This window comes from Heloderma suspectum, chromosome 6, assembly GCF_057233095.1.
Source record: "Heloderma suspectum isolate Gila_16-S chromosome 6, 16-S_ref, whole genome shotgun sequence".
NCBI lineage: Eukaryota > Metazoa > Chordata > Lepidosauria > Squamata > Helodermatidae > Heloderma > Heloderma suspectum.
Window position 1 is genome coordinate 111358440 of NC_139463.1, and position 12849 is coordinate 111371288.

General features: G+C 44.3%; 1 protein-coding gene across 1 annotated transcript in view; it reads left to right on the top strand.

Moving 5' to 3' along the window:
* Nucleotides 1–6854: 6854 nt before the first annotated feature.
* The window catches only part of LOC146342523 (extracellular calcium-sensing receptor-like), a 32075-nt gene continuing 26080 nt past the window's right edge, over nt 6855–12849 (top strand). Inside the window, exons 1-3 of the mRNA XM_084808581.1 lie at nt 6855–7015; nt 8013–8240; nt 12479–12605. Of these exons, the coding sequence (XP_084664707.1) occupies nt 6974–7015; nt 8013–8240; nt 12479–12605 (397 nt within the window). The 5' untranslated portion in view covers nt 6855–6973. The remainder of the gene's footprint in view (nt 7016–8012; nt 8241–12478; nt 12606–12849) is intronic.

The following is a 12849-nucleotide window of genomic DNA, read 5'->3' on the forward strand; positions in this document are numbered from 1 at the left end:
AATTGCTCAAACAATGTGCTTCTTGGGCATGCAATCATTTTCATGGGAACGCTAGAATTTCTTGATTTTTTTTTGATTCATCAAAAATAAATACAACTTTGAAATCTGAAATGCGTGTGTATTGTCACTTGGAGACTCATGTTTGGAAAGGAAGTCACTACACATTAATGTTGTTTCCACACACAGCCTGGAAATAACTCTTCTCCTCATCTCATTCTTCCATATTTTCTTTAGTTCATACATGGCGCTACTCCAGGGATACTTGGGTGCAACACTCTGCCAGCTTATCTGTTCTGTTGACACAGTTCTGTCTCATGCATAATTGGTTTATTGGATATGCTCCAGGTATGGGTGAGAAACTCATTTGGTCCACATTTTAATGGGAACTTATGAAATGTGCACTTCCCACTCCCACATCTGAACCAGAATGTGGGCCAAATGTGGAACAAATGAGTTGCAGTGACTCTTGCATGTTTTAGAATGTACTTGGCATGGGACCTGCTATTCCCTGGCACATGAGTGAAAGGGAGACCAGGCAAAGCAAAATGTCCTACTCCTGTTTGTCCCTTCCTTCCTGGAATGTTTCCGCTGCTGCATAAGAATGCATATACTACAGACTAATTAGCACAAAAATGCTTTGTTGTAGGGTGAAATCACTTGCAAATGGCCATAGATTTGCAAAACTGCATACAAAAATGTTTATAACTTAAGAAATGTGCAAAAATGTATGGACTTCCATGGTTTGTTTTAAAGCAAAGAGATGTGAAAATGGGATGGAATTAACCTACGTTCAGAAGAGTGCGGGGGGGGGGGAGAGAAACAGAATGAAACTGAGTTTGAGAGGTCCATACATCCTGAAACTGCTCAATGAATCTGCTCGTTGAGCATTCCATCATTTCAAAAGGAAATTGGGGGGGGGGGATCTCTTGTTTCATCATCAACAGTCAATTAATGGAGGTGTGCAATCTGGGACTTATCTAAATTGTCATGTAGGGACTACCATTTGGAAAGAATATCACTATGTACAAACATTGTTTCTAAAACACCCTAAATAATTCTCCATTCATTTTTTTTATGTCTTTCCTTAAGCTTATATATGGCTCTGCTCCAGAAGTACATAAGGAAAAGCAAGTGTTTCCCTATCACCAGATGTTCCCAAATTTGGACCATCAATATAAGGGGATGCTTCAGTTACTGTTTCATTTCAGGTGGAACTGGATTGGGCTGTTGTCAGTGAATGATGTCAGTGGAGAGAGGTTTATACAGCACGTACTTCCATTGTTTTCCCAGAGTGACATATGCTTCGAGTTCATACAAAAATTTCCAGGAATGACTTATTCCAATGATATTGCTGGAATGGTGGCAGAGGGAATAGGAACGTACAATGTTGTTATGAGTAGCACTGCTAATGCAGTTGTTGTTCATGGTGAAATTGAGATCATGATACTTTTAAGAATGTTTCCTAGCTTGTCAAACTATGAGGATATACCAATGCAAAAAAGAGATAAAATCTGGATTATGACAGCCCAGATGGATTTCACATCACTTCCCTTTCAAAAACATTGGGACATAGACTTCCTCCATGGTGCTCTCTCATTCACGCTTCACTCAAAGGAAGTGTTTGGATTCCAGAAATTTCTTCAGAGGAGAAACCCTACTTTGGAAAAAGAAGATGGCTTCCTCAGGATCTTCTGGGAAGAGGCATTTGAATGCTCCTTCCCCAACTCCATGAAAGGCAAGCAAGTTGGGACACTCTGCAGTGGGGAGGAGAAGCTGGAAAGTCTCCCTGCATCTGTCTTTGAAATGAGCATGACTGGCCACAGCTACAGCATCTACAACGCAGTCTATGCCGTGGCGCATGCTTTGCATGACCTGCATTCATCTACACTCAAACACAGAGCAATAGTGGATGAAGCAAGGCTGAAGTTTCTGCATGAACAGCCATGGAAGGTAATGTCCTGAGCACACTAATGAAGGAGAGCTCACCATATCTGGGGGAACAAAAAGATTCTAGAGTGTGTAAGAACTTCTATTTCTACCAAGCCTGATTAGTATGTAAGGGCCAATTTGCACATAATGTTAAAACCACATTTAGCTCTCAGTGATAGCCCTATTGTAGATCATGGTTTGTTTGTTTGTTTGTTTGGGGCTTTAATATATATCACTCCCCTTAAGTTAGTATTACGTATATTAATCTGGGCAAGTGTGTATAAAACTGTTGGATCAAGTACATTTGATTTCAAATGAGTTGTAAACTATCATTATATAGATGCTTCACTGATATACATGGTTTGACTGAGCAGGGTGTGAGGGACCCCCTGTGTTAGGCTTAGATCAGCCATCTCCTTTGCTTGTGAATAGCTGAAGAGTGGGATTTGAGCTTGCTTGAAAGGGGCCCATATGCATAGTCCTGGTTGAGAAACCACAGGGCAGTATCTGATGGGCCTCCATCTTTTCTTACTTATCACTAGAATCCGCTGTCCCTTTCCAGTCTGACTCTGGATTTTTTTTTGCTTTAATTCTGAAGATCTAAGAGACACATGTCTTTAATAATGTGTTTATTGATAATTCTGTTTTGTAGATTGACTGATTCTTGGATTTCAGTGTTGTGTTGACTGTAGGGATGGCGGAGAATTTCTCCCCGAAACTTCGGGGGGCCAAGCGCCAACGTGTTCGGCCCCCCGAACAAGTTTCGGGGAGAAATCCTCCGCCCCCCGCCCCCCCCCCCGGGACGGGACTTACCTTCCCTGAATGTCCCTCCCGGCGGCGGGTCCGTCTGGCGGTTCATCCGGTGTTCGAGCGGGGCGGGAGCGGCAGCTGGTCTTTCGACCGGCTGCCGCCCCCGCCATTGCAATGAAAGAAAAAAAAAAAAGTCCCCTGATAGGCTACGTGACGACTCACGTAGCCTATCACGGCACGATTTGCAAAGTCAGCTGTGATAGGCTACGTGAATCGTCACATAGCCTATCACGGGTGACTTTAAAAAAAAAAAAAAAAGTGTGTACGGATAATGGCGGCCCCCATAGGGAGTCGCCATTCCCCTTCCTTATTTGGTGGCTGTAGTCTACGTCAATGTTTACATAGACTACGGCGAAAATAAGGGCAACGCTATTTGCGTTGCCCTTATTTTCGCCGTAGTCTACGTAAACATTGACGTAGACTACAGCAACTAAATAAGGAACGCGAATGGCGGCTCCCTATGGGGGCCGCCATTCGCGTACGCGCTTTTTTTTTTTTTAAAGTCACCCGTGATAGGCTATGTGACGATTCACGTAGCCTATCACGGCTGACTTTGCAAATCTAGCCGTGATAGGCTACGTGAATCGTCACGTAGCCTATCAGGGGACGTTGTTTTTTTTTTTTTTTTACTTTCGTGTTCGCGGCCGGGCGAGGCGGGAAGCCTCCTCCCCGGCCTGAATTTCGGCCGGGCGAGGCGGGAAGCCTCCCCCCCCGGCCTGAATTTCGGCCGGGCGAGGCGGGAAGCCTCCCCCCCCGGCCTGAACTTCGCGGGGGGAGCAGCGAAGCGCTCCCCCCCACCGCGAAAAAGCTGCGAGAAAAGGTAAGTGACTTTCGTTCACCCCTAGTTGACTGATTCTTGGATTTCAGTGTTGTGAAGTCTGTTGCTTGGAAATCTGTCCTTTTGGGGCTCGATGGAGTTCCATGGCATGGCCAGCTCAGCTTACATTTGTGAGCCATGTTCAGTTCTCCCTGAACTTGGGGGACTTTTTGTATAGGCTTTTGTTTTGTGTCAGGTCGCAGTTTGTGCAAAGTTGCATAATTTGCACGTCTTGTGGTGAAATTTGAATACTTTTGCAAATTCTGGTCTTACTTTGTTCACTTTGCAAAACTTGTGCACATTTGTTCAAAATTCAGCTGTAATTTGTGCAAAAAAAAATTGAATATATTTTTATTTCTTTTATCTTTATAAATGAAATATACAATACCAAACATACCAACAACCTGATCAATACTAGAATTTCCCAACAATACAATAATCTGATGAGGACAGCATGATAACAAAATCCGAAGGAAAAAGAAAGAAGAAAAAAGGCAAAGGGAGGAGGAAAGGAGGTAAAGAAAAAGGAAGAAGATTCTTTTCCTTCCCCCGCTCTCCCTGCCCCCTTAAAGAATTAAATTTAAACTCCAATACCCTCCAGCCTCTGATGCCATTCTATTTTACAAACTATATCTATAACCTTGACAATCTTACAGTTTAATAAACAACCTTACAGTTCAATATCATATCATCAATCTTATATCTAAGAAACAGGTCTACAGTTCATTCCCAGTAGCCTAGATTATTACTACTACTATTACTACTACTACTACTAATTTTAAAAAGGAATATAGTGTTATATAATAATAAAACTTAAAATAAACCTTCAACAGTCAGTAATATATTTTATATTTAATACTAGATATATAAGTACACATTGTACCCTCAAACAATTAATTTAAATACAGCATACCATATCTATTTTGAAATAAAATATAAAGAAAAACAAGAAAAAACCAAAGATGAAAGAGAATAAACGAATATATACATAATCATTTATCTTCTGACCTAGCCTGGATCATGTAAACTAAACACAAACAGTTAACAAAGCTTGTTTAAAGATTCCAGTTCCTGGGGTTGTAACAGGAAACTCACCCATTTTTACGTTCAACCATGCCTCCGCCATTTCATGATTTATAAACTTCTTCGTCTGACCTTCAGACACAATGCAAAGGTAGCAGGATATTTTAAGTAATTTGTGCAAATTAGAAACAAGGAAAATCTGCTAACAGGCCCGAATCTCTGCAGACACATTTCTCAAACATCCCTAGTTCAATGGAAAGCAACTGCACCCCCTCCAACCCCCACCGTTTCAGAATCTATAATATATACTAGGATTATCTATACTAGAATCTAGGGGTGTCAGAGAATTTCTCGCTGAAACTTCGGGGGGCCTAGTGCCAACGTGTTCGGCCCCCCGAAGTAGTTTCGGGGAGAAATTCTCCGCACCCCCCGCCCTCTGCACCTCCCCCGGGACGGGACTTACCTTTCCCAAATGTCACTCCCGGTGGCGGGTCGCAGCGGCGGTTTGGCAGGGCTTCGACAGGGGCGGGGGTGGCAGCTGGTCTTTCGACCAGCTGCCGCCGCCGCCATTCCAAGAAAAGTTAAAAAAAAAAAAAACGCCCCCGTGATAGGCTACGTGATGATTAATGTAGCCTATCATGGCTAGATTTGCAAAGTCAGCCATGATAGGCTACGTAAATCGTCACGTAGCCTATCACGGGTGACTTAAAAAAAAAAAAAGCGCGTATGGCTAATGGCGGCCCCCATAGGGAGCCGCCATTCGCGTTCCTTATTTGGTCGCTGTAGTCTACGTAAAGATTACGTAGACTACGGCGAAAATAAGGGCAACGCTATTTGCGTTGCCCTTATTTTCGCCGTAGTCTACGTAAACGTTTACGTAGACTACAGCGACCAAATAAGGAACGGGAATGGCGGCTCCCTATGGGGGCCACCATTTCCGTACGCGCTTTTTTTTTTTTTTAAGTCACCCGTGATAGGTTACGTGACGATTAACGTAGCCTATCATGGCTGACGTTGCAGATCTAACCATGATAGGCTACGTAAATCGTCACGTAGCCTATGACGGGGGCGTTTTTTTTTTTAACTTCTTATTTCACGGCCGGGCGAGGCACCTCCCCCCCGGCCTGAATTTCAGGGGGAGAAGCGATGCGCCTCCCCCCCACCGCGAAGCAAGCTGCGAGACGAGGTAAGTGACTTTCGAGCACTCCTACTAGAATCTCGTATAGAAATCTTTTAGAAAATTGTTAGGATATCCATGCCTGGCTGACATATTATAATAATAATAATAACAACAACAACAATAATAATAATTTCATTTCTATACCACCCAATAAGCATAGCTGTCTGGGCAGTTTACAACGATTCATAAGAATACAGCATAAAAGTACAACATAAAATACAACATAAACCTTTCAATATACAAATTGAAAACAATTTAGACAGCTAAAACAGTTTCAATATAATACAAGACCTGTTTAGTTGACTGGCATAAATATTTTAATGTTTCCTAAATTTTAATCCTAAATTTAATCCTTGATGTGACTCTCCAAATGGGCTTGCCTGGAAGAATGTAAATGTAATATCTTTTAGGCATAAGGTTAAAACTTTAAATCAGTGGTCTCTGGGAGAGTGTCCCAGGGCTAAAGGGCTAAAGGTTTTAGTGACATTCTCTCCATGGAGACAGAGGTCTGAGGGTAGAGATGAAGGTAGGGATGTCAGAGAATTCCGCCACTGATCTCGGTGAGGCAGAATTCTCTGACATTCAGCCAGTGCATTCGGCCCCCCAAATTCTGTGGTGGAATGGCCTGCCCCCCCCGCGGATCCCCCCCCGGGACGAGACTTACCTGGGGCGGATGTTCCGGGTGGCAGTGGCTCCGGTGGCAGCTGCAGCAGTGGCAGCTGTGGCAGCTGGTCTTCCGACCAGCTGCTGCTGCTGCCATTTACAGTCTGGAGGTGTTTGTTTGTTTGTTTTTACAGGGATGCGATAGGCTACGTAAACATTTACGTAGCCTATCATGGCTGGGTTAAAACATAAATATTTACGTAGGCTAAAATGGCAAATAACAAAGGACGCAAATAGCGTCCGCTATGCTATTTGCATTCCCCTTTATTTTTGCTGTAATAGTCTACGTAAATATTTACTTAGACTAAGATGGCGAAAAATAAGGAACGCAAATGGCGGTGGCCATAGCCGCTGCCATTTGCGTATGCGTTTTTTGTTTTGTTTTTTTACCCAGAGCCCTCTGTGGCCGGAAATCCGGCTGTGGACGGCTCTGGCCTGGGCTGGGCCTGGCCGGCTGCTCTGCAGAGCCGCCGTGGAGCACAGCCAGCCATCGAGGATTCTGGGGGGAGGAACGGATCGCCTCCCCCCCGTCGAGGATTCCGGGGGGAGGGATGGAACACCTCCCCCCCACCATAAACATAATCCGTGGAAAGGTAAGTGACTTTCGTACATCCCTAGATGAAGGTCCACCCTCAGAAGCTCCCTCTGTAATGCGGTGGGAAAGTTTGTCAACAATGCTACAAGGTAACTCTGTCAGAGAAGGCAAAATGGGAATGTTTCAAAGGCTGATAGGGGGCAGCTTGGATCCAGGAGTTTCAAGTATTCTTGAGCTGGTTTAGTTTATTTCCTTCTAACTAGAAGCAACAGGAGGAAAACATTCAGATGGGTGAAGGAGGCCCAAGGAAGAGAGAAAATACTCCCACCCACCCACCCCACTTTCTGCCCTGCTAGTAGGAGTCCAGCAGGGCATAGGAAGTGATGGTTCAAACACCATAGATTCTACCCCCCACCCCCAGCTACTCTTGAATTGCTCTGCCTAGTGTTTTCATCCTTTCAGACATTTTAACGTATTTCAAACACACTGGAATTGATGTTTTACACTCTGCTCTTTTTATCTGGTCCTGATTTAGGGGTTCATTTGTTTTATTGATATTTTTTCCTTATATATTTTATTGGTGTTCATCATAATTTTATTTTATTGATATAACAACAACAACAAAAACACTATGTAGCACCTACCATATTTAAAGAGCAATCCTACACCCCCTAGACACTTTCGGAGGGGCCATAGGATACTGGGGATTCTCCCTCCAAGGTTGGAGACAGTGCACAGAGTTTGGAAGGGGGAGTCATATATCTGCCCCCCCTCCCCTGCCCCATCACAGGTGGCATGGAAAGAACTGTGACATCTGACATCCAAAGTTGGAAGATCAACCTCAGAGAGGGGGAAAATGGGACATTGCGGTGGGCGGGGGGAGGGGAGGAAACCAGAGAGGCCATCATAGGCAACCTTAAGCACTTAACTACTACTACTAAATCTCCTACTAATCTGCATAGAGCTTTTGCATAGTTCACTACCCAAATCCGTCGACTCGGAAAGATCATCAACCTTATGACTTCCATTTCTTTTCTTTCTTTTTTCCATTTTAGCTCAACTACTTTCTAAGAAGCATCTCTTTTAATAACAGTGCTGGAGAAAAAGTTTGCTTTGACCAAAATGGAGTGTTAGAGGCTGGATTTGACATTATCAACTGGGTCACGTTGCCAAACCTGTCCTTCATTAGAGTGAAGGTTGGAGCAATATATCCCAAGGCCCTTCTAGGTGAAAACATCACCATTTGGGAAGAAGCCATTGTGTGGCCCCGCAGGTTTAACCAGGTAGGATCCAGGAATATTTTGGGCTGTATCCAGCATTTGATTTACCAGAGTTATTGATGATGATAATAATGATGATGATAATGAGAACATCGATGAAAATAAAAATGCAGTGCCTATCATAGTGAAATGCCATCTACAAATCTGCACAGAGCTTTTAAATGGTCCAGTACGCATATGCCTCAAGATCTTTATGAATTGCATTCCTTTTCTTATTCCATTTTAGCTCGATTCCATTGTGAGAAGCATCTCATTTAATAACAGTGTTGGGGGGAAAAAAAGAAGTTTCTCTTGACCAAAATGGAGAGTTAGAGGCTCGATTTGATATTATCAACTCGGTCATATTCCCAAACCTGTTCTTTATTAGAGTGGAAGTTGGAGTGATATATATTAAAGCCCCTCTGAGTGAAGGGTTCACCATTTGGGAAGAAGCCATTGTGTGGCCCAGCAGGTTTAACCAGGCAAGAAAGTATACTGGTCCCTGCACTTATGTAGCCTATACTTACGCAGCCTGTACTTAAATACTTACGTAACCTATCACGGCTTCCGCAGAGACACAAATGGCGTCTCTGCATTAGTAAGTAAGTATAGTAAGTATAGTAAGTAAGTATAGTAAGTAAGTTAGTAAGTAAGTAAGTTAGTAAGTAAGTAAGTATGTAAGTATTGACGTAGCCTATCACGGCTATATGGACGAAGCGAATGGCTGCCGCGGCTGCCATTTGCTATGCAGCACGGATGGCAGCAGGTAGGTGCTCTGTTTTGGGCCCATTTCGCGGGGTGGAGGTGGGGGGGCTTCGTTCTTCCATGGATTTCAGGGGGCCGAATGCACTGGCGTTCAGTCTCATCAAGATCCATGGCGGAATTTTCCGCCATGCCTAGAAATGTCTCCATGGACACCGTGGCCAAATCACCAACCCCTGTGCCAATTGAATTTGCATGGGTGTGAGATGTGCTGAACAACATCCCTTCTTTCTCCTGCTCCTTTTACCCATACTCACCCTGCTAGCTATGACTAACTAAAATAACTGGACCAAGTGAAATATTAGAACTGACCACCCAAATTGGGCTATTGCAGTGGAGAAGAGGGGAAAATGTTACTATAGTGAACTTGAAATCAAAAGAGAGGAACAAAAGCCCAATGTATCTAGGGATGTATGAAACTCTTACCTGGCTCCGCGCTGGGCAATCTGTGTGGGGGGGAGGCACTCTGTCCTTCCCCCCAGAATCCTCCTCGGCCGGCTCCGCTCCACGGCAACTCCACGGAGCCGCCGGCTGGGGCTGCCCGCAGCCGGACATCCGGCCACTGGGCTGCACAGGGACGCAAATGGTGGCTGCTGTAGCCACCACCATTTGGGTCCGTGTGTTTAGCTGTGATAGGCTACGTAAATATATATGTAGCCTATCATGGCTAAAGACACGGATGCAAATGGCAGCAGCTACAGCAGCTGCCATTTATGTTCCTTCCTATTGCTGTGTAGGCTACATATATATTTAAGTAGCCTATCACAGCAAAAGACAGGGGCACAAATGGCGGCCACTACGCCATTTGCACCCCTGTCTTTTGCTGTGATAGGCTATGTAAATATATACATAGCCTATCACGGTTAAAGACACAGACGGAAATGGCGGTGGCTACGCCATTTGCATCCCTGCCCTGAGCCGTGATAAGCTACATAGATACTTATGTAGCCTATCACGGCTTGCCAGGGATGCAAATGGCGGTCCGCATAGCGGCCGCCATTTGCGGCCGCAGCCCAGCAGCAGCTGGAGCTGCCGGAGCTGCTGCTGCCGCTGGAGCCACTGCCACTGCCACCAGAGCCGCTGCCAGAGCCACCGCCAGGTAGGCTCCATTTCGGGGGCTTTTGCGGGGTGGTGGGATGGGTTGCTCCGTTCCGCCACGGATTCCGGGGGCCAACTTCACTGGAATTCAGCCTCCCTGGGATCCATGGTGGAATTCTCTAACATCCCTAAATGTATCTATCCCACAGTGATGCCTATATAATCCTTTCCAGAGATATGCACCAATCCCAAACTTTGACTTGGACCTCGATTCAGTACTTCAGAAAATTCAGCTCAGATTCAAGTAGTTGAGATTAGGGATGTGCCAACTGTGTAAAATCTGCTCCGTCTGTGTTTCACGGATTGTCAATCCATCTTCCACTCACAGACAGATGCAAATTTGTTTCATCATGCAGAAAAATACAAGAAAAATTATGTAAGAGATTTCATAATAATTTACATAATTTACCTTAATATGTAACATTCAGCGTACTCTCTCCTATTCCATTCAGTTTTTCCTCGCGTATATTTACCAGTCTCTGCAAAAACATGCATATTTCCCCTAGATTAAATGTGCATGGAACCTGGGACAGTAAAAAAACAAAGTCCGAAAGCCCAGGGACTGTGGACGGCATGACTGGTCACTCCACAGCAGATTCCACAAGTTGGATTTTTCGAAATCTGTGCTCATTTTCATCCATCTCAAATTTCTCTAGTACCCCTAGCTGAGATTCAGAAATCCAAGGATTCACTCTTTCCATTGACCATCGTGGGAAATCCAAACATGGCTGTATCTCCACCTCCCCTTCTTGGTCAGAACTGTATGATAGTTGGAACTATAGTTGCAGACATATTTTCATCCCAGGGGGGGGGGAAGGTTCAAGGGATCTTTCTGCTATGTGCCTTTACATTTTGATTATGTTTTAAAGAGAACTTTAACTTCTTGGCTGAATTGGATGAAAATGGTGGGTCTAGTAGTTCCTTCTGAGGGGATACTGCCTGCCAGCTTTCGGAATTAAAGCTCCTAGAGGGTTTCTGCAAGAGCAGTTTGACATTTTGGGAGGTCTCCAAAATAGGACAAGGTTATTCCCCTGTGTTCATTTTGGACCATGCTTGTGAAAATTTCAGACATCCTAGAGGTGTGCACAAGTAGGTCCACCACTTCATTTAAAAGTGGACTCCTCTTTTTTGGGGAGAGTGATAATCCACCTCTTCCCTCACCTCTGTGTTGGGGGGAGGGGGATTCATATGTCAATGACAGACAACATAGAAATGGATCCAGGCAGGAAACTGAAAAGTTTAAGAAGGACATGTGCAAGGGTTATGGGGATATGATGATGGAAAACCAGGTTAAGACTTTTCCCATAGCAAAGCCTGTTAGCATTGTAAGAACTGCTATCTCACCATCCCTTTCTTGCCTTTCTGGAAAGCCCAGTGATAGGATCACCATATTTAAGGGGGGCTGAATTAAGAAAGAGAAAAAGAAAAAAAAAGGTTCAGGGGACCTTTCTGCTATGTGCCTTTACATTTTGATTGTGTTTTAAAGGGAACTTTAATTTCTTGGCTCTAATAGATGAAAATGGTGGGTCTAGTAGTTCCTTCTGAGGGGATATCGCCTGCCAACTTTCAGAATGAAAGCTCCAAGAGGGTTTCTGCAAGAGCAGTTTGACATTTTGAGGGGCTCCAATAGAAGACAGGCATAATCCCCTGTGTTCCTTTTGGAGCATGGTTGTGAACATTTCAGACATCCTAGAGGTGTGCATAAGGAATAAATCTGCAGTGTTTCAGAAGGATAGGTCCACCACTTCATTTAAAAGAGGAGACTTCTTTTTTGGGAGAGAGATAATCCACCTTCTCCCTCACCTCTGTGTTGAGGGGAGGGGGATTCATGTGACAATGACATACAACATAGAAGTGGACCCAGGCAAGAAACTGAAAGGTTTAAGGACACGTGTAAGGGTTATGGAGATATGATGATGGAAAACCAGGTTAAGAATTTTCCCACAGCAAAGCCTGTTAGCATTGTAAGAACCGCCATCTCACCGTCCCTTTCTTGCCCTTCTGCAAAGCCCAGTGATAAGATCACCTGGTAAAATGTACCTTGCAATTACAAGGTGGATCTGTCAGTCACTCAGTCACTCATCTGCACTCCCTCCCTCCCTCCCTCCCTCCCTCCCTCCCTCCCTCCCAAACATATGGAGGGCACTGGCCTGCTTACACCTGCCTCTTCTAACCCTTCCTTGTCTTACAGAGCTGGTTGAGTTCAGTATTGCATTGAGGAGCCTGACACAGACAGCTCTGCCATTAACATAGTATCTTCCCTATTGTCTCCTCTCATTAATTTGAAACATAAGTCTGCCCAGTCATGATGCAAGGGGAGTGAAATAGTGTGGGGTTTCTAAATCAGCCTAATCCTTGAGATCCAAACTTGCAAAGCATAATTCATTCTCATTTCTGGACAGGCACTGCCCTTTTCTGTCTGTAATGATAAATGCCAGTTGGGTTATAGTAAGATGAAGAAGGAAGGGAAGCCATTTTGCTGCTATGAATGCTTTCCATGTCCAGAAGGGAAAATTTCCAACCGGAAGGGTAAGTAATGTCACATGTTGAGTTTACAGATATATTGTCATTAGGATGTAGAGGTGTTTATTTGTTCTTTCCAATTTTTGTTGATGGTTGTTGGTGATCCCAGGGCAGAATCTGACACAAGTACTCCTAATGTTAGTGCTCTTATGCTCAACACTTGAGAGAAATAAAACACAATTACAGTTGCTGAGCTGGGTTCAAAGACCTGGATCACACAAACAGAGGGACAGATTGCCCTATTCCTTGT